The sequence below is a fragment of the Rhipicephalus microplus genome, chromosome 10 (genome assembly GCF_043290135.1).
Source record: "Rhipicephalus microplus isolate Deutch F79 chromosome 10, USDA_Rmic, whole genome shotgun sequence".
In the NCBI taxonomy this organism is placed as follows: Eukaryota; Metazoa; Arthropoda; class Arachnida; order Ixodida; family Ixodidae; genus Rhipicephalus; species Rhipicephalus microplus.
This window is the reverse complement of record NC_134709.1, coordinates 75,548,656-75,571,206: the sequence shown is the minus strand read 5'-3', so window position 1 is coordinate 75,571,206 and position 22,551 is coordinate 75,548,656. Positions and strand designations below refer to the sequence as shown.

The 22,551-nt window shown below is 47.5% G+C and overlaps 1 protein-coding gene across 1 annotated transcript; it reads right to left on the bottom strand.

Moving 5' to 3' along the window:
* Positions 1-2,445: 2,445 nt before the first annotated feature.
* Positions 2,446-3,692, bottom strand: LOC142774300 (THAP domain-containing protein 2-like). The gene is made up of 3 exons (XM_075874698.1): positions 3,522-3,692; positions 3,167-3,365; positions 2,446-2,850 (listed from the first exon to the last, which is right to left on the bottom strand). The coding sequence occupies exons 1-3, from the start codon at positions 3,590-3,592 to the stop codon at positions 2,446-2,448; spliced, it is 675 nt and encodes a 224-aa protein (XP_075730813.1). The 5' UTR covers positions 3,593-3,692.
* Between the last annotated feature and the right edge of the window lie 18,859 nt (positions 3,693-22,551).

Here is a 22,551-nt window from a genome sequence, read left to right as displayed (position 1 = left end):
TAATTTCATATTCGCAACCTTGCGCCGCTGCGGTGGTGTGGCCCGGTTGGTCAGCTGGAAGAGCCTGATCTCCCTGGCATACACGTAGCCATCCGGTTTGAGGAAGGTGTATTTCTAGCCATCACGTCGGACCGACTTGCATGCTTGAAGCGGCACGAGTATGCACCAGCATTGCTCGTATAGTAGTAGCTGATGACGAAGCGCACGTTGGTCGAGTACACGTTTCTGGCTGCCACGTCAGTCGCCACCGAGATTGCCGCCCGGCCGGACTGCAGGGCGTCCAACGACCACTTGGGTTCGTGATCAACCTTTTTAGGGGCGAGGCTCCTTACGGCGTAGGTCACACGTCCCGTGTCATCGTAGTAGCCACCTCTCGTTTAGTCCTTGGAATGGCCGCTGGATGATGGTACTTCTATATGATGAATAAATGATGAAAATATGCTAGATGGCATTACTTGCAGTATTCACTAGATGAATGGATGGATGGGCAGAGGCCCGGATGGACGGATGTACAGACAGACAGGCAGACGCACGAATGGATGGACGGTATCACGGACGGACGGATGGACGCAGGGACAGGCTCACGGATGGATACAGGAAGGACGCACAGATGGACGGACGCCCGGAGGAACGCACGAAGGTACGCATGGACGGACGCATGGATGCACAGACAGACGGACAGACACAGAGACAAACGCATGGACAGGACAGACGCATGGATTGACGGAGGCACGCATGGATGGACGGATGGTCGTGCAGACAGGCACGACCATGGACGAAAGCGCGGATGGACTGATGGATGCTTCACTATAGTCATCGTCGTGCACTCCAAAGATATCCCGTGATTTTTAGGGGTGGAGCTCCTTAAGCCGCGGTTCAAGTGCGTCCGCGTTTTACGCAGTAGTAGTAGTAGTAGTAGTAGTAGTAGTAGTAGTAGTAGTAGTAGTAGTAATAGTAGTAGTAGTGTGCCATAGTAGTACATAGTCACTTCCACAGCTGTACTGGAGGAGCAGTACGCGCGCACTCATTTTAATTGAGGAAGAAACCCATGCACGTTGATCATAAATATAAAGAGATAGCTGTTTCTGAATAAATACCCTACAGAGACAAGTATTGGTTACTTATACTGAAATAAAATTTGCCTTTAATTTGATGCTTACTAAATCAAAAAACTAGTATCAGAAGGACGCACTTAGAGCACTATCAGACCAGAAAGGTTGCCAGGTTGAGCTCGCTGGGCGTGACCTCCTTGGTTTTAGCAAGGCTTAGCGAGGGTTGGGCTGCAGAGTCGTGAACTAGCGGCGGTGAAAGGTGGGAACTAGACACGAAGCACAGCCCGTAAGAGACTGCGCGCGTGCCGCTTTTTTAGTCTGACCGCGCCGCCTTTTGTTTAGTCCTTGAAATTTCCTCTGAATGGCGGTACTTCTACATGATGACAATATTTTGAAAAAAAAAATCTCAGGTGGTGGCACTTGGAGTGTTCACTAGATGGACAGACGGATGGACATACGCACAGACGAAGAACAGGCAGATGCATGGATGGACGAAGGCAGGGCATTTGCACAGACGGACGCACAGATGGTTGGATGGACGCACGAATGGGTGGACGGATGGTAGCACCAAGGAGGTTTAAAAAAAACTTCTGGAGTGGAGGTCCCCTATTCACGCCTACGCAAGCGGGGGAAACCGGTTGGCGGCCATCTTGCTCCAGGCAAGAGAGAGCGCAGACAACGTATCCAGCGCGCTTCCGTAGCGGCTTTTCCGAATGAAACGGGGCACTTAGTGTAATTAATTTCACTCGCATTTTTTTCTTCGTGTTAGATAAACAAGATCTGTACAAAGCCGTCAGTTACGATATTACACGTGAGCCGTACGCGATTACGTATTAGCGAATATGCATTACAACGGTTAGCTGCTGTAAGTGCGGATTCGCTTGCAATTCTCGAAATGAGGCTCACGGTGGAAGCAACACAGGGGTATATGAGTTTTTATTCATTCAAGGCTTTATACAATTTCCAAAAGCACACACAATAAAACAGAAACAATTCACACGAAAACGGCCTGATTCCCAAAACGCAGGTTATATCAAGCAACTCTATAACAACACACTAAAATTGCAAAAAATATAGAATATACCAGCTGCTCCACTTTGTTCAACGCTGGTTCTCAACTGTACCTTACAGATTTTTAAATATAATAGTCCTTGTCAGCTGGGTTCGTACCCCACTGCGCGAGTTCTTGCGGTTGATTTCTTTGGAAATGTGGTGAAGCCTGATTGTTATATACAGGTAGGCAATCTTTTTCACCAAAACGTAGATGTGATTGTCGAGTGGATCGCAGTCCAACACATGAGGCTCTAACTCAGAAAATAATGCTTGTTCAAACACCTCCGTTAACACCTCTACCATGAGGCGATCACTGCTTGCATGCAACGATTTTAGGTCCTTACATTGAACCTGTAGGGCACGAAGCCCTTTCTCCACAGTGTGGCAGATCTTCAAGACGTCTTTCGATGGCGCCATGGGCTCGGACAAGAAGCTGTTGAATTTCAGGCGAGAAAGTTGCTTCAAAGACTTCAAGGCCTTTTTCTGACAAAAGTTTCCTCTCTTTTAGCTCCTTGATCAAATTTTCTGACGCATCACACCGCTTGCTTAGCCTTCTTTTGGATTGCTGCAGTGTCTTAACTTTCTTCTTTAGTTGGAGAACCTCTTGTGCAGACTCCTCTGCCTTGGAACGGTACCAATCCTTCGCCGGCGAAGAAGGCTCAGATGGCATTTCAACCGCTGCCTCAGCACTGACGACAGGTGACAGCGCAGTCCGACACTTAGGGGCCTCTCGCTTTCTTTTCGCCTGCAAGAAAAAAAATCAGTTATGCTCCAAAGTTCAGAAGCCGGGTATAATGGTCCCACCCACTGCTTAGACTGACTAGAAACGGGATTACTACCTCGGGGATCTTTTTATAGTTTCGGTGCGGAAGTTTAGCGTGCCCGTATTTATGCACGCACAGTGAAAAAAAAAATGGACAAGTAAGTGTACGTGACGTGCGCTTTGTCAGAGAGTGGTGTGATTTTGAACAGCACGTAGAAAACGAGAAACTGTGCCTACACATTCGGAAATCTATAGCCTATTTACCGTAACGAAAATGTACATTCGTGATGGTACTCACTGGTTTCTGGAGATGCGCAGAGAACGCAGGAAAAATGGTAGGAATGCTCCCTGGTCGCAGTCTGGTCGTTTGGCCCGTCCTGTCGAAGCAGTTGGCTTCAAAGTGCTCCGAGCAGAGAACGTCCGCATTCTTAGGCTCCCAGCCATCCCTCCGAACAGCACGCTGCCATGCGTCACGCAGCGTCTTGTCTTTCGGAAACCTGCGGTACCACACGCACAAAATAGGTTATTCAACTTCTACTCGCCAGCTGAAAAATGCTAATGAAAGTAAGTTTTCAGCTGAGACCGCGCTTCTCGAATGAGGTAGCGCGCCGAAGGAGACAAGCGATTGAAAGTGCTTTTTCCCGCGTACTTACACGTGAAAAGTGATTCCTGGCTTCTGCTTCGCACGATTAGTGCAGCCGAAGGTGACACACGAGCTCACCATAACGTCCGGAATCGTGTCAACTTCCTTTAGAACTGCACAAAATCCGCACAGAACAAAAGAACGAGGGACAAACGCGACAACTGTTGTTCAGTGGCGCGAACGGCGGGAGCCCAAACGACCGACGGCACGTTTTTTGCCTGGAGCAACATGGCGGCCGTCGGCGTCACCAGAGGGCAGGCGCTTCCACTCCAGAAGTTTTTTTTAAACCTCCTTGGGTAGCACAGATGGACGCGCGGACAGACGGCAGCAAGAACGAACGGATGCACGGCAGCGCACATGGACTGACGGTTGCTCCGTCCCACTCATCACCATGCACTCCATCGAGATGCTGTGGTTTTTTTAATTGGTCGCAATCACATGCTGAAGCTTCATGGCAACCATGAATGCACTTTTCAGACGTAATACGTGCCTTACATGCATACATATACAGCGTGAAAAAAGAAAGAATCGGTGATGCGGTTTGTACGGGAACGTCGTCATTTGTGCGATTCATGCACCAAATATACTCCCGCAATATTCGGACTGACGCAAACGACGACGTAGAACTCAAAGACTAAAATACAACTTCGCAAGGTTTTTCTTGCAAAATGACTTTGCTATAGTGCTGTTAATCGCAGAAGTATGCGATAGAGAAGGCACTAGAGCTAGAATGCGCAACTTTAAAGCGCCTCAACTGTCTGATAATCCCATGCATCACGCCATCTGAGCATGAACGCACTTTCGAGAGATTTACGCAGCGAGACTGCAAGGAAACGAAGAAACATATTTCAGTAGCAGTCTGTCGCTAGCAATGGTGCAGAACAGACGTTTCCGTCTGAATTTCGGGACAACACTTCTTTTCTTGGTTTAATAATTTGTTCGCCTGCAACGCGCGCTTCTGAACTCTCCAATACCAAAACACCGTGCAAGACGACTCTAAAGTGGGCAACCAAGCGTTCTGCGCTAGCTTTAGCGGATTTTTCTCTATACATGAATCCGCCCACCTTAAGGCACATCCGCCATCCATGCGACTGGAACAAGACCATTTGTTCTATAGCAGGCTATAAATGAAGAAGTTCACGACCGAAGCACGACAACCGATCACATCAGTGACTAAAGAATCATAGTTCCACTCTTGTAAATGACATTTTCCTCCGAAGACGGGGTCACCGGCAGTCTGGATGGTGACGGCAGTGTAGCTGCACGCCCATCGTTGCAGGCTTGTTTGTACACGCGTTTGAAGAAGAAATGAAGCGGACACTACAGGTATAGACGTGTATAGTGTCTTTGAGCCCTCACTCCACTTCTCCCTATCTCCATATACTACTAACCAAGCCGCAAGTGTTGCCTTTCTCAGACGTAAAGTAGCTTCAGAAAAACACTGGTGCTGTATGCTTCAACAGTTCACAGCCAATTAGACGTGCTTTAATTACAGTCAGCTTGACATTCATAGGAATAAAACGATAATATTAAGCATTAAATCTATTCAGAAATCACTCAATCTATTATTGTGGTGGCTAATGAACTTGTACATTTAGGTAGAAAGGTAACATTCACTTATATATAATATAATGACAAACTGTGGACACACTAACATCAGTTACAAAGATCTGTCAGAAATGTGCCCGAATTTCATCAACTGTGAATGTCTTTCTGGCGCTCGAAAACCGCGTCTCTTTTTTCGTTTGATTGTTTGGAATAAAACTTTTACCCATTAACACTTTGAATACGTGGTAAGACTGTGCAGCAAACTGCCTCAAACAATACCGAGAGAAAGGTGCCACCAGAAACGTTCGTTTAAGCGGCTAAGTCTGACATGAGCCGGCAGGGATGATGGTCGTTATATTCGATAGGGGGTGCACTCTTTTCAACAATGAGAGCGAGCCGTTTCACAATGGGTATTCGAGAGCTCGAGGCCCTGTGGGTGTATTAAATAATCGATATATCTAACCACGGCTGCTACGTGTAATGTAGGTCTAATGTAGGTCGAGGGGCTGTTACCGACATACCTCTGCCATTAATGCCACGGAAAGGAGTTCACCTTTGCAGTGTGACCCTTGCCTGCCCTCAAAAGCTCGTTACGCTAAAGTGGAACATCACACGCGTCCGAGAATCGTACTTTCCGCATGCTCCTTTTTAAAAATATTTCATGCCATCTGACCTTCTAAATTTCAAAAAATAAGGACTCATCTGACTTTATGGCAACTCGTCAAACTAAATGAACAGGTTCAAGTTCACTGGCGTGAATTAAAATACAATATTGGAGCTCGGTATTGCCAGGAAACAGCGTGGATTGAAAGAAGGAGAGACAAAGAACAATGATGCACTGGACAAGTACTTTGGATGTCTTCAGTGTCCTCTCCTCTACATGTTGAACCTGGAGAAACTAGTATAAAAGATCATGAATCTATATACTACTGTCCTAACACCAATTTCATTCAGTTATCGCGAAACTTCTTGTCTTTTGTAGGTTTCTAGAACACTCTAGATGCCCATACGTTGCGACCACTTCATACTTACGGCGCGCTGTGATGCGAGCGTGAATTCGACTTCATGGAAAAAGGCAGAATTAAGTTTTTGCATAGAGCATCATAGGGGTAGTACGCTTAAGAGAGCGACATAAGTACTTTGGGTAAAGTGATCTCGAAACGGGAGAGTTCAGTAGTATTCTTTTACGGTTTTTGCACTGCGAAACTAATTGATATAGAGCATATAGCCGAGGCACTATAGACCTCAACTTCTCCACAGTAAAGCAGTTAGAAGGGAACAGAACAGAACAGGGACGTTCACCTTTCACAAAAAAATTTAGAAAATGCGGGCCTAGGCGGTACAAAAAATGTAGCTCAAATCGCGCACAGCATCAAAATAAAAGATTCATAATTAATTAGTAATATGCAGGAACAACCCCATACTGCACACATATGTGAATGTGTTACAAGTGTGTACTGAGGATTAAAACCCTCTCAGTGTGCGTCCCTTTTTGCACCCAATGAATGCAGAGAAAGGCGTAATAACTCGTGCACCACTTTTTTTCATTATGAAATGTTAATATGTGCTCGCAGCGCGCATGCAGGCATTGTCTCATAGAGCCCCCTGCGTCCTTCTCTACGCGATATCTCCATCTCTCGAAAGCACGCCCAGGCCCTGTTTCTTTCATGTACTTGCCCGTATCTGTGTTAGAAGCATGTTTATTCCGCTCTCACTGTGCTCGGGCTGAAAAGCGCGTGTTCTCTATGCATGTGTGCGTTCTCTCTCTCCGTCACCACACGGTGCGTTTGTATGGTTTTCTTTAGTTGTTTCCGGAAAACATATGGTCCTTACTCATGCAACAACAAAACCCCTTTTCGTGCTAGCCTGCTTTCTACCGCTTGTGACACAAATAATCTCACCTAGAAAGTAAATGATTACTGCAACACCTGAATACACATGATATCTCCGATCAACGGTGAATAGAAATACTAATTTCCGTAAATTATTCAGTGTTGTCTTGGTTTATTTGTGTCGAAGGGGAATTTCAAAGCGTATGTTATTGTGCCTAATAATCAACAAAAGTTTCTCAGTGATAGTTGCGAAAATGTGTAATAAACGAAGTGCGAAAAAAGGTCGAGCGTTCGACTAAAATTTTCTTAAGCAAATGAGGAAAGCCGCACAGTTTTTGTTCATGAACGTTTTCCAAGGATCATTTTTCCACACACCAAAACAGTTGAGAAAACGGGTGCCTGATATTTATTTAGAGACACATGAGATACTTGACGCGTGATAATACTGTGCATCGCCGACTTGCACCACAACGTGTTTTGCGTGTGAAAAGCAACAGCATTTTTGTTTCTTTATATGGATGCAGAGTAGAGAGTATTACCAACCTGCCATTTAAGCTGGATAAAGAAAAGGCATAATACTTCATCGCGAAGATAAACAGTAAATCTCGCAGCATTTTTTCACACCACACATTCTCAAGTTGTTGTTTGCAGATACATTGATTTAACAGTTTGCACAGACTTCTTCTAAGTACTTGTGTCATTGTAAGTGAGCTCTACAGCCAGCATCACTTAATGTGGCAGCCGAAGTCTTGCTGACATTATCACTACTTCGTGATTGTATATACTTAACATCTGCCCACGTCTTCTACCTGATTCCTTAGTTTCAGCGAATAGTTAAAAAAACACATACTTTTGTTGTAGTCTTTCATATGAGAATTTTCGTACAATATATAATTTACGGCAAATAGACCCAAAAACACATCATCACATTAGCCGCATATTTAGACACATATTTGAGTTGATATAGCTTGTAATATAAATCTGGACTAATAAATATTTTTTCCTGCTCTCTTCTTTTTACACCTGCAAAGTTTCCCCCAGAGACACTCATTCTTGGCATGATTTACTAGCTGAAGTCTTTGCGTTACCATTTTCTCCGCGTAGCAGTGCACGTTAAAGAACCCCAGGTGGTCGAAATTTCAGGAGCCCTCCACTACGGCGTCTCTCATAATCATATGGTGGTTTTGGGACGTTAAACCCCACATATCAAATCATCTCCGTGCAACAGCTCAGATTGCAAGTTGCACTTCGGGAGCTAAGTATCTCTATTATATAAGTGTCACTGCCGCGATGGTGTAGTGGCTAAGGTACTCTGCCGCTGACCCGCAGGTCGTGAGATCGAATCTCGGCTGCGGCGGCTGCATTTCTGATGAAGGTGGAAATGCTGTAAGATTGTATGCTTAGATTTGGGCACACGTGAAAGAACCCCAGGTGGTCGAAATTTTCAGAGCCGTCCACTACGGCGTCTCTAATATTTATATGAAGGTTTTGGGACATTAAACCCCACATAATAATCAATCAATCAATTATTATTGTCACGTCACCAAAGAGAGTCGACTGATTGATTGATTGATACGTGGGGTTTAACGTCCCAAAACCACCATATGATTATGAGAGACGCCGTAGTGGAGAACTACGGAAATTTTGACCACCTGGGGTTCTTTAACGTGCACCCAAATCTGAGCACATGGGCCTACAACATTTCCGCCTCCATCGGAAATGCAGCTGCCGCAGCCGGCATTTGAACCCGCGACCTGCGGGTCAGTACCTTAGCCACTAGACCACCACGGCGGGGCGAAGAGAGTCGACTACAGATCGAAGATGAAACTGTTCATTTGGGCTGAACTTGTGGCCAACAAATGAAAAGTAAGATTACAGCGAGGCACTGGCACTGAGGCCGCGTTCACACTGAGCATTCCGGCCGCCGAAAGTGCTTCGAATCCGGTTCAGCGCGGCGAGATCCGCCGAAATGGCCCTCTCCGCGCCGATCGCTCTCGGACCGATTTTTGCGGCGTCTGCCGCCCAATCGGTCACCGCGAACCAATAGGAGCGCTAGTCAAGGAATTTTGAAAAATGGCGGCCAAGCCCTACTCACTTGATATGCGGCAGTGCACGTAAGTGAATGTTGAAACCAACGGGAGTTTAACCTACTCGGTGCCTACTTCACCTCCGTATTTCGTGAAAGAGATGACCGAACTTGTTGCGGTCTTGCAGAGCAAAACGTACCCACCAATGCCGCTGGCGTCGGTGGTTTTTCTGCTCTTCGTGCACAACAAGACAGCCACTTGCCAGCAAAGTAAGCAGTACTGTCTTTTTTTTGCTTCTTGCGTACGAGAATCGTTGAAGTATACACCACCGTATAGCGTAGTGTTTGCGAGCCGCGGCAACAACCGGGTGACAGCGCATCCATCCCGCGTTCGCCCCGTAGTAGATGGCATATTCGGCGGGGCGGGGTGCGTACAGTGCTAACGACGCTGCGTTTCGGCGGCAGGGGAATTTCGGTCGCTGTAGAAAGCGGATGTTTCAGTGTGAACTAGGCATGAGAGCGGTGGGCAGAATGCCAGAATGCCAGAAGGACAGAATGCCAGACCCCATTCATGTCTTGTCGGCACGAGAGTTGCATAAATTAAGAACTCCACCTTTGTAGCAGAGAGTTCACACTCTCTTTTACTCTGCCTTCAAGGAAAGAGTAAGTTCCGCGGCAACTCTGCTCTACTCCCCCACACAGTTAAAGAAGTCTCAGTAGAGTCACTCAGTTACTGTGCTCTTGCTGTATACCCTCAAATTTTGTGAGTAGATAGTTGTGCATCAAGGTGGAACTCGATTTCTTGCCCTCCGTGGTGAATAATTGAACTTAAGAGTTTTCGCGCACTGTCTTTACTACATGGGCACCAAGCAGCCTATAGCCACGATTCTGTTGGAAAGAAAGTTGATAAAGCAGAGTAAATACAATGGGTAGACACTCTTTCACTCGTTTGTAGGTTCTTGTGACAATCATCTTCCAACAATGAAGTCATGGTTACCAAGCATTTTTATATTCGGTGGAAACAGGGAAGCTTTATTGCATACTAGTAACAACACTTCAGGTGAGTACAGCTAACTGGTGTAAAAAAAACACTTCAGTGGCATGTGCCTGTTTTTTTTTAAAAAGTGGTTAACGAGTTAGAGTACTAGGTACTCTACTATTGGAGAGCATAAAGCCATCCCGGGGGCCTCAGATCCGTGTTTAGAGAAATTTATTTTCTCGAGCCGTGAACACCAATTGCAATGCAACAGAACATCGTGGTGGAACACAACATGCAAAGAGACACCAAACATTGTTACAAAAAATATCTCTACATATGCACATTACATGGCAAATGAAGGACACACAAATGAAACGTAAATATCCATGTTAGGTATTTACATAGTATTTACCAGGTATTTGTGCGACGAGTGTTCAACAAACATTAACCAACCAAAACCAGGCATGACTGAAAAGCAGCTTTACACGTCTTTCGCAGACAAACACAAATGGGCAGGACCAGTGTCGAAGGAATTCCTCTTCAGCAAGAAAGTAGGGTTTCTCCGATAAAACACATGCAGTACAGTCACTTCAAAATCGGGAATAGTGTGCGACCGTGATGACCTGAGGCAACTGCCTCACAGTGGTTGCGCCAAAGACAGTAGGCACCAGCAACAATGAGAAGTCAGAGGAAGTGGCCTCGAGAACAACACCCAGAAGAAACAAAGCGATTTTACTCCCAGGCCACAATATCCAGCATTTACGGCCCTCCAGAAACTACACGAGAAAAGACGCATTCTCTTAAAACATACTTATTTGTTTCCCATAGAGAGCAGTTCGGGCATGTTGCTGACCGGACCATTCTCTACCTTTCGAAGCGATCAAGGATAAGAAGAACACCCCACCACAACCGTAACATGAAGTCCCGGAGGTGGCCAGGCAGAAATGATGCCGTTAGCGCACTCCAAGACACACGACTAGAGCGGGTGCGGGCTGCCGGAGGAGTTACCGGGAGCAACAAAGCGGCTGTTCTGTCAACGATAGGAGTTTCCAACACATCTACATCAGGACAAGTCGACGGCATATGACGACAAAATGCGACAGCTGTTGCATAAAACGAAGGGAGTGTTTTGTGGGCCTCAATTAAGGTGCACATTAGGCATCAAATACCGAAGATGAGTGCCTAGAAAATATGCCAGAGTTCACGCGGGGAATTCCTCTCCTTGTACGAGGCGCAACAAGAAGCGCAGTGCCAGTAGACAGCAGCGTATTGACACTGAAGGGAAAGCAAAGCCTTCCTGGAAACGCTGTTTTCCTAGCCCCGCATTACAAACCAACTCAGTGCCACCGGACCAAAAGAAGGATTACACATTAGACTCCAGTGATCTTACAATACGTAAAGGTGGTTGCACGACGCGAGAAAAGTACCATATTACCCGCAGAAGGTACCTTTCCACTCAAGAAACAAAAAGTCCAAATTCCGTGAGTCCTCAACTTTTTCTTTTACTTCGTCGAGATCGTTTACCCAAAAAGAGTTACAGATGCCACAGTGGTTGTATAGAATATCTGAAATTTGGAAGAGACGCAGCTGAATGAAGAGGGGAAGCGGAGATTGGTCTGGACACAGCCGGGCTAGAAGAGCGGCACGCGCGCACTTTTTACGGCCTGTGCACCTAAAGAGAGAGAAAAAAAAAAGGCACATTCTTCACATCACGTTGCAGGTGAGGGTGGGGGCACAGCGCCATGAACTAGCGGCGGTAAAGGTTGTAACTAGACACACAGCGTAGCTCTCAGTCGACGCCTCGCTTCTAACCAGCCGCACGTGTTTGAATTAGAAACGAGGAAGAAACCCGCGCACGTTAGTCATGCATGGTAGTATTATTTAAGCTACTTTTTCAGAGTGGCTTCATTTCCAGTTTAGTTTCAATTAGGTATCCTGCCGCCCGGTTCTTGGCTCATCCCCCTTTGTGGGTAAGCGCCATCCATCAGAGTTTATCAGCATCAGTGTCAGCATCAGCATTAATTTAAGATAGTTGCTTCTGATGAAATAACTTACAGAGACGAATATTGGTGACTTAATCTCCAACAAAGTTTGCCTAGAATTTCAGGCCTATGAAAGAAGACTAGTAACATAAAGACGCACTTAGAGCACTATCAGACCAGAGAAGTTGCCAGGTTGAACTCGCGGGGTGTAACCTCCTTGGTTTTAACAAGGTTTATCGAGGGTTGGGCCGCAGTGCCACGAACTAGCGGCGGTGAAAGGTGGGAACTAGACACGAAGCGCAGGCCGCAAGAGAATGCGCGCATGCCGCTCCTCCAGTCCGGCCATGGTCTGGAGTTTGGACAGCCAATAAACAAGTACGTGAATTACGAGAATTTCAGCGCTACACCTGAAATAGCACCATACTGAAAGAATAAACGAAGGCTATGTGAAAGACTATCTTCAGCTAAGAAAGAACAGAGTTATGTCGTAAGCGAAAAATGGCAGCATATCCACGAAGTGAATGATGCAAAGTGGGGCGAAGCATTCGTCCGTCCATTCGTACTTGCTTCCTTCCGTCCATGCGTCCGTCTGTGTGACCATCCATGCGTCCATCCACCCATTGGTGGCGTGCGTCGGTTCGTGCGTCCGTCCGTACTTTTGCTATGCATCCGCCCGTGCGTCCGTTCATGCGTCCATCCATGTATCTGTCCGTTTGTCCGTTCGTCCATCTATTCAACACTCCAAGTACCACCATCTCGCATCTTTTTATCATATAGTCCCCGTTTAGAAGCACCGCCATCCAGCGTACATTCCAAGAACTAAACAAGAGGTAGCACACGCACACTTTCTTACGGCTTGCCCTTCGGGTCTACTTCTCACCTTTAACCACCTCCAGTTCATGGTATATACTTGTTCACTGTATTCATGGCACTGAGGCCCAACGCTCGGTAAATCTTTTCAAAGCCAAGGAGGTTACGCCCAGCGAGTATAACGTAGCAACGTTTTCCGGTCAGATAGTGCCCAATTTACATGCCAATGGCTGCTAATGGGAAATGAGAGACAGGAGAATTCGGCTTTTGCTTTCTTACGGCTTGCGCTTCGTATATACTTCCCACCTTTAATTACCTCAAGTTCATGGTATATACTAGTTCATTGTATTCATGGCACTGCGGCTCAACGCTCGCTAAACCTTTCTAAAACTGAGGTTACACCCAGCTAGTATAACGCAGTAACCCTTTCTTGTCTGATAGTGCTCAATGTACATTGCAATGGCTGCTAATGGGGAATGAGAGACAGGAGCATTCGTGTTTTAGTTAACACGCACGCAGCGAATTTTTTTCATTCAACAACGCACAGGTGAAATCCCCGACCGGCACCACCTTGGAGGTCAAAATGTAACACTTGTTACACACTACGACTACGACTACGAGGGACGAACGGGTGCCGCTATAAGGAGCTTCGCCCCTAAATCCGTAACTTTTACGAAACTGCTGCCCAAAAGCGCAAGACCTCGGACACGCGAGTCCCCTTTCAGAGCACATATAAATGGCTCAAGACAATGGACACCCATGTTTAGGAGAATTTCATTTCTGAAAAAATCATACATACACAAAAGACATTTATGTGTTACATTGTTCGTTCACACGACACGCTATAATACATCTTAATAGATATTCAAATGCACAACAGAAATTGTTGGTACCTGTAAACAAAAATACTAACTTGCATAAAAAAAACTATTTGCAGGGGTACGTACAGTTCATGAAAAAAACGAAATTCAACATTTAAGAAATGCGTATAAGAATAAATAAGTAATATACAATACTAAATACAGGTTCAGTGAATACGCAAACACAAGCCTACCTTCTCACTAATGAAGGCAAGGGATGGGCACTTTGTTCTTTCTGAAAATAATAAATCGTGTCTACCACCGCATGAGGAAAGCTTCCTCCCCCAGAATGAATAACTGTTCGTTCAGATGCGTTAGCATCATGGTTCTTAAGCGATGTAGCAGAGGAAACATGGCCCTCTGAGGGCATTCCCACAGGCATGCCAGTCCCCTCCGCTTCCACATGACAAAAGCACCAATGCACATTATAAACTCAACAAAAATGTCTCTGTGCTGCGACTGCCATTGCATGCTTACTTGAAATATGCTGGTCACCAAACGCCAGAAAGTAAGTGTTTAGAAAAAGTTTATTCTATCATGGCACGCAACAAACATAAGGAATGAGCATCTGTACGACAGGCACAATAACAAACAAAAACAAAGCACAACATACATGTGCCGAAGTGTATGTGCCCTGTTACTGGAATGGTATGAAGCCTCTGTGTTCTGTACATGCTGTAAATAATTATTTTTTCAACGCAACATATATTACACATTTAAAAAAAGTGTCCAAGTCCATAGGATGTCCATAGTCCATGGTACTAATAACTACATACACTACACATATACACTAATCACAATATGGACAGTGTACATGGTGATTAATTGTCATGGGGATGTTACGGGGAATAAAGTATACACTGGCGAGCAAATGCGTACTGGCGAATATACTGGCGAGCTAATGCGTACAACGCTCCTGCAGTCCGAGTACGTTCACGTTCAGCACTTCGTCGTCGTCATCCTCAGGCATCTACTTAGCCCGTGACATGACCCGCCGGCGGCAGAAGCACCGTCCCGGTGCGACCGATTCTCGAGGCGTGAGTAGTATGGTTTAAGCCGTGAGACGTGCACTATATCGGTCGGGACTGAAGCTGGTACTGGCGTGGTATGGAGTGGAGCTATCTCATAGGTCACGCTGGTGACCTTGCGTATGATGTGGTAGGGGCCAACGTAACGGGACATCAGTTTTTCGCAGATACCAACACGACGTGATGGTAACCACAGCAAGACGAGCGACCCCGGAGAGTACTGTACGTCGCGGTGCCGGCGATCGTAAGCACTCTTCTGGTTAAGCTGCGAGGCACATAAATGATCCCGGGCGACATGGCGGGCGATGTCAGCTCAGGCCAGGGCATCACCAGCATAAGAAGTCGATGAGGGGGCGTCAGATTGGAGCATGGAGTCCATGGGCAAAGGCGGGTCATAACCAAACAGTAGGTAAAAAGGTGAAAATCCAGCTTTATCATGACGTGAACTGTTGTATGCGAAGGTAACAAAAGGTAAGTTGATGTCCCAATTCTTGTGATCCTTGGAGACTTACATCGCTTACATATTCATCAGGGTACGGTTGAGGCGTTCCGTGAGGCCGTTGGTTTGCGGATGGTACGCTGTAGTGAACTTGTGGTGGGTAGAGCAGGATCGCAGGAGCTCGTCGACTACTTTAGATAGAAAACAGCTACCGCGGTCGGTGATCAATTGACGAGGAGCGCCATGACGCAGAATGATGTCATGAAGAAGGAAATCGGCTACATCAGTAGCGCAGCTGGTGACTGGGGCCCGTGTAACAACATACCGCGTTGCGTAGTCGGTAGCAATAGCAATCCACTTATTACCGGTGGCCGACACGGAAAAAGGTCCTAGAACATCGAGGCCGACTCAAAAAAATGGCTCAACTGGTACTTCAATGGGCTGGAGGGTACCAGCAGGCCTCAGAGCAGGTGTCTTTCGGTGCTGGTAGAGGTCGCATGCCACAACGTACTGTCGCACAGAACGGTAGAGGCCAGGCCAAAGAATCGGCGGCGAATGCGGTCATACGTGCGTGGCACCCCTAGGTGTCCAGCGGTGGGAGCATCATGCAGCTGGGCCAAAACGTCTCAGCGAAGATGCACAGAAACAACGAGTAAAAGCTCAGCACCATCAGGGCAGGCGTTGTAGCAGTGCAAGATGTCGTTGTGAAGAACGAACAGTTGTAAGGAGTGATCAGGGTGGGTAGAGTGCAGGCCATTGATAATAGCACACAAAGAGGGGTCGCGGCGTTGTTCAGCAGCTATGTCGGTGAAGTCGGTAATTCAAAGAACGAGGGCCTCTTCTTCATCTTCCTTCGTGTCAGGGAAATCGACTGGGTAACGGGACAAGCAGTCGGCATCCTTGTGAAGATGTCCGGATTTTTAGGACACGGAAAAAGTGTACTCTTGTAAGCGCAGCGCCCAACGACCAAGGCGTCCCGTAGGGTCCTTGAGTAAGGAGAGCCAGCAAAGCGCATGGTGGTCCGTAATAACTGAGAATGGTCGGCCCTACAGGTACGGTCGGAATTTCGCAATGACCCAGACGAGAGCTAAGCACTTGCGCTCTGTGATGGAATAATTTTGTTCCGAGTGCGACAACAGTCGGCTTGCATACGCGACAACGCGGTGCATGCCTTGTTGCCGCTGCGCCAGTACTGCGCCTATGCCGCGGCCACTGGCGTCAGTACGAAGCTCCATGGCGGCAGATGGGTCGAAGTGTGCTAGGACTGGTGGATTGGTGAAAATGTCGACGAGCGACGAGAAGGCGTTTGCTTGCTGTTGGCCCCAGGTGAACGCGACATCCGTTTTGAGGAGGCAGGTTAGAGGACGGGCTACTTCAGCAAACTTCTCGACAAAACGACGGCAATAGGAGCACAGTCCCAGAAAACTTCGGACGTCCTTGGCTGAGTGGGGTGTGGGGAAGTTGCGAACTGCTCGGACTTTCGCAGGGTCTGGTTGAACGCCCGCAGCGTTAACAAGATGGCCGAGTACGCAGATTTGACAGTGCCCAAAGCGGCATTTGGATGAGTTAAGTTGCAAGTTGGCACGTCGAAAAACATCAAGCACTGTAGACAGACGGGTAAGATGGTCGTCGAAAGTAGTCGAAAAAACAATAACGTCGTCAAAATAACAGAGACAGATGGTCCACTTCATACCTCGAAGGAGAGAGTCCATCATGCGCTCAAATGTCGCGGGGGCATTGCATAATCCAAAGGGCATCATCTTTAACTGATAAAGTCCATCAGAAGTCATGAAGGCCGCCTTCTCTCTGTCTTTGTCGTTCACAGTGATCTGCCAGTAGCCTGAGCGAAGGTGTATTGAAGAGAAATATTTAGCACCGTGCAAGCAATCGAGTGCATCATCTATGCGCGGTAGGGGATAGACACATTTCTTGGTAATATGGTTGAGATGGCGGTAATCAACACAGAATCTCCAGCTATTGTTCTTCTTTTCAACAAGTACAACGGGTGAGGACCAGGGACTAGATGAGGGTTCGATTATGCCCTTATCAAGCATTTTATTGAGTTCTCGCTGTGTAATAGCACACTCCGGGGCTGACACACGGTAGGATCGTCGGCGAATGGGTCGAGCATCGCCGGTGTCGATGCGATGGGTTACCACGGATGTCTGGCCCAAATTACGGTCACCGAAGTCAAAGATGTCCTGATAAGAAGCAAGCACATGGCAGAAAGCAGAGACTTCTTCAGATGTGAGCTTGTCAGATTGCATTGGCTTGAAAAGGTTGGAACCGGAACGTGAAGAGAGCGACGTTGATGAAAAATCGGGTGGCGAATCGGTTGTAAGGGCGGAAAGTGTGTGGTCGACCAGTGGTGTCAGATGCGCAAGTGACATGCCGCGAGGAATAACTTTCGCTGAGAAGCCGAAATTGAGGACGGGAAATGAAGTTTGGTTGTCCTTAACGAAAACCACCGTGTTGGGGAGTGCAACATTGCGTGTCATGGCCACGTCAGAAATTGGGGCAGCAACATAATCACAATCGGGTACTGGAGGATATGGCGAGAGTTCGACTTGGACTGCAGCTTGCGCCGGAAGTCTGAGGAAATCGACAGAGCGTAGACGAGGTGGGCTGGTAGAGACAGTCTCTGAGTAGGATGGTAGTTCGAGCCGAAGAAGACCTTTGGAACAGTCAATGAGCGTAGCGTGTGAAGTCAGAAAGTCGAGTCAAAGGATGAGGTCATGAGGGTAATTTTCCAGTACAGCGAACAGAACTGAAGTTTGATGCTCAGAAATCGTTAATCGCGCAGTGCACATTCCAAGCACAACAGGAGTACTCCCATCCTCTGTACGAACGGTAGGTGCAATCGCAGGCGTCAGAAATTTTGGGAGGCGGCGGTGGAGGTCTGAGCTCAACACAGATATTTGTGCACCGGTATCAATAAGAGCAGTTACAGGTAAACCATCAACGAGAATTGTAAGAAGATTGCAACGCTGGTAGAGAGTAATCAGAGGATTTGCAGTCCGAGTAGTGTGTGCAGCGTCACTTCCGGGGGCCGCACCGGCTAGGTTTCCGAGCGACGGTCGTAGGGAGACCGAGAACAGCGGGGTTGGGGTGAGCGGGACTGACGACGCACGGGCGATGGCGAGCGGCTGGTCCGACTTTCTGGAATATGCTCTGCACCTGTCTCAGCACGGTAGGATGGGGCATAAGGTGCACTTTCAGAGTGAGGCCGCCAGTCATAGAAGCTCAGTCGAGGTGATAAGGTCCAACGGCGGCGGCAATGGCGAGCGATGTGTCCATCCGACGGCACGTGAAACATATGGGCTGATCATCATGAGTGCGCCATTCAGCTAGGTTTTGTCGTGGCGCGAACGTGCGGTTCGGAGTGGCAGCCGCAACGACTGCAGCCGAGCTGGAAGTAGCAGGGGCATTTTGATGAGGTGGCGAAGTGCCATATTCGCGATCTCTTGGCGCACCACGGCCTGCATCATTGAAACAGCATCGAGGTTGTGTCCTGGCGCCCTGACGCTAGACATAGCGGGAGCCATAGCCTCGAGTTTCCGAAGGACTATTCTGGTGACGTTTTCTGGCGCTGGTGGTTTATGTAGTGTGGGCAAATCTTCGCAAGAGGACGGAGCCGCCGTGTTAGGAAGGCGGTCAAATCGGTGAACTATGCGCCTACTTTTTGCCTGTTCGAAGCGACGATATGCTTCGATGACCGACTCCACCGTCGGGCAGTCCTTGCACAGCAGAAAATTGAAGGCGTCATCGCCAATTCCTTTCAAGATGTGTCCGCTTTGTCCTCGTCGAGCATGTTCTTGTCGACCTTGCGGCACAAAGCCAACACGTCCTGGATGTACGTGACGTACGGCTCTGTGGATTTCTGGGCACGAGTCGCAAGCTCTTTCTTAGCGGCCAATTGACGTCTGATGGGTTTCCCAAATAGATCGCGCAATTTCTGCTTACAGACGTCCCAGCTAGTCAACTCTTCTTGATGTGTCTTGTACCAGAGTTTTGCCGTGCCATGCAAGTAGAAGATGATGTTCGCCAACATAAGCGTCGGATACCAATGGTTGCTGCTGCTGACGCGCTGATATAGAACCAGCCAGTCATCGACGTCTATGCCACTTGTGCCGTTGAATGGGCCTTGGTCACGAGGTTGCACCACAACAATCGGCTGCGGGGCTGACGGATCTTGGTGACATTTAGTAGCCTAGTCTGTCATCAGGGTAGCTGCAATGCGCCGTCTGCTGCGAAGATCCAGCTCGTTGTGCTGTATAGCGAGTGGTGCCCCGCACCTTCCACCATTGATGTTATGGGGAATAAAGTATACACTGGCGAGCAAATGCGTACTGGCGAATACACTGGCGAGCTAATGCGTACAACGCTGCTGCAGTCCGAGCACGTTCACGTTCAGCACTTCGTCGTCGTCATCCTCAGGCATCTACTTAGCCCGTGACAATGTGTACAGAATTTACAAGACTTGGTGAAGATGTTTGAAAATATGTAGAACACGTATCAATATTCATAAAAGTTACATAACTTACAGCGTTAGAATGAAGTGCATATATACAAGAGCTCACACCCATATGGGACATACACAAACACATAGAAATAGTAAACACATGCTGATTACATGCACTAATCAGACATTGACAGGTGACCTGGTTATAGGAACCAGGCCAGGTGGAAGACTAATTGAACGCGTCTGGCATCTGCGGACAGAAAGCGGCACGACCATTGTCGCAGAAATTCGTCCTCCCCAAGGAAGAACAATTCCTCCGACAGAAACGATAAGAGTTCAGAGTAGAGGCGTTCCACAATCGGAAAGAGAGCACGACGATGATGACCTGCCGCAACAGCTTCGCACCTATTACGCCACAAACAAAAAGCTCCCATGGCTATTAGAAGGTGTGCAAAGCGACAACGCGAGCAGCGACCAGATGTTACAAAGCGATTAACACCTAGGCCACGAAAACTAGTGTTAAGTGACTTCCAAAACACTTTTGCAGTGACACATTGCTGCAACATATGCTGGTTGAACTCCAGTAACGGGCAGTTAGGACAAGTGGAAGATGGGACCATGCCCCACTTCTCCAGTCTGTCCCGTGTTGGGAGTACTCTCCATCCAAGACGCCCCATAAAATCACGGAGGTGACCAGGCAAAAACTATGCCGTTATCGTGCTCCACGAGACATGTTTCGATCGTGCTAGACGGGCTGGAGGAACCAGAGGAAGCAGAAAAGCCACCGTTGTACTTACAATGTGGCTTTCGAGAATGTTCACATCAGGACAAACCTGCTGCGTGTGTCGATAAAATGCTACTGTCGTTGAGTGAAATTCAGGCACGTTAAGTGTTTGCTGTGCAGAATGAAGGCGTGCATCTAGTAGCAAATAGCGTAACTTGGTGCCTAAAAAATAGCAGGCAATATCACGCGCGGGGCACTGATCACCATGCAACAGCCGAAGTAAGAATCGTAGGGCAAGCAGCCGGCAGCGAACAGAGACGGATGGGAGTGCAAATCCACCGCAGTTTCTCGGTTGCCCAAGAGCTGCTCGGCAAACCAGCTCTGTTTTACCCGAACAGAAAAATGGGGCCAATGAGGTTTTGCAACGACCTAGTGACTCGTACTGGGAACAATAAGACATGAGATATGTACAATGCACGGCCGCAAAAACACCGTCTGTGCTAAATGCCTTCTTTGGAGCATCGGTAAATCCTACTCTTGTACTTACCGGACTTGTCTTTTTACATCTTCGACTACTGAATTCCACAAGGAGGCTGATATGCCGTAGCAAGTATAATCAAGCCCCAGAAAGTGAATGAAGTCACTTTTTAAGACCAAAAAAGGGACTTAGGCAGTCATCTGGAGAACCAATGGATAAATATCGACATTTTGAAAATTTTAACGCAGCACCTGAAATCGTGCCATACGTAGCAAAAAGTCTTAAGCTACGAGATAAACTGTCCTCATTTTTCAAATACAACGTGATGTCATCAGCAAATGCTGTCAACGTCACGGTACCACTACCGGGAAGAGAAAGGCCTCTAACGTAAGAATCAGGGATTAGCGAACGAAGGAATGGTTCGAGGCTGAGTACAAAAAGTGCAGGAGATAAAGGACACCCCTGGCAAACACCACGGGTAACAGGAAATGGCGCACTCTCTAAACCATCAAGAAACAACATGCTGCGTATATTTTGGTATGCGTTTCTGAGAAGCTGAACAAAGTTTTGCGAGAAGGCAAATGCTGACAAAACGTTAAATATAAAGCTATATGCTCGAGGCGATCGAATGCCTTTTCCTGGTCAAGTGAAACCAAGAGTCCCCGAGCTGATCTTGTTAACGTGTATGCAACTATATCGCGCGTAACAAAGGAGAGACTGTGGATTTCTCTTCCAGGAATAGAGCACACCTGATGATGACCTATTAATGAGGGCATCAGGCTTCTCAAACGCCGTGTGATAACTGTCGTGAAAGTTTTGTAATCAACGTTGAGGAGCGGTACTGGTCTCCACTTCTCTGGGCGAACTGACGATGGGTCATGTCTAGGTATTAAAACAATTCGACCATGGCAAAAGCGATCAGGCAAATCAAAGTTCTCAAAATAGCGGCAAATAACAGAGATGAAAAGAGCACCAATGTCGTCAAAAACGTTAAATAAAACTCAACAGGCAACCAGTCCGGCCCGGGGGCCGAGCCACTCTTCATGGAAGACAGTGCTTCTTTCACTTCGTCAGCTGACACACTTGTGCAAAGTTGTTCAGCTACTTCAGATGAAATTTGAGGGAGCCTACTTAACATTGTGGTTGTCTGAGTGGTATCGCGATGTGATGACATTGTCGTACGAGCTATGTTGGCAAAGTTATCTAGAAAAACTGATTGATCACGCGTCGGCGGCAACGCAGTGTGTAAGGATCTGGCAGCCGGAGTTCCTAGTCGACTCGATCGGTTGAGAAGCGAGCCTTTCGAAAAGCGTAGTACCTCAAGATGAGCACATGGATTACGTCTGCAATGCCAAGCAGCCGCCGTCAACGACGAAGCTGCTATACGGTGTTGAAAACGACCCCTTAACTCTCGCTGCCATGCGCGCATCAAGGGAGTTAGCCGATCAACCCGAAGAGCAACACGCAGCTTTGTGGCAGTGTCCGCTACTTTTTTGGACGTACGGCGTCTAAGGGCCCACCCTTCTACTGAGCAGTGTAAACGCTACTGTGTATTGAACGTGTCCCACACCCCTGGACCGCATCCCAAAAGAGAGGCGCGCAAGATTCTAGATAAACTGGAGCGTGAATGCGCGTCGTGCAGAATGCGGATGTCAAGACACCAAAGTCTCACTGATGATGAAAACTGAAAGTAAGCCTCGAGTATCACTGGTCGGTGGTCCGATATATAAACAGGGGATGATGGTAATGTTATTACATCGGAGTACGATACGTAACAAGCTAGCGTGCTCGGCACATAGAAACAATCCAACCGACTAAACGATGTGCTACGCCGCCAAGTCCAAGCATACTGTGGTCCATGCACTAGTCTGA

Coding starts and splice junctions, on each gene's coding strand:
- LOC142774300 (XM_075874698.1), bottom strand. CDS start 3,592: ATGGTGAGCTCGTGTGTCACCTTCGGCTGCACTAATCGTGCGAAGCAG. Junction 3,366..3,521: donor CCAGGAATCACTTTTCACGT/GTAAGTACGCGG, acceptor GTGGTACCGCAG/GTTTCCGAAAGACAAGACGC. Junction 2,851..3,166: donor CTGCGCATCTCCAGAAACCA/GTGAGTACCATC, acceptor TTTTTCTTGCAG/GCGAAAAGAAAGCGAGAGGC.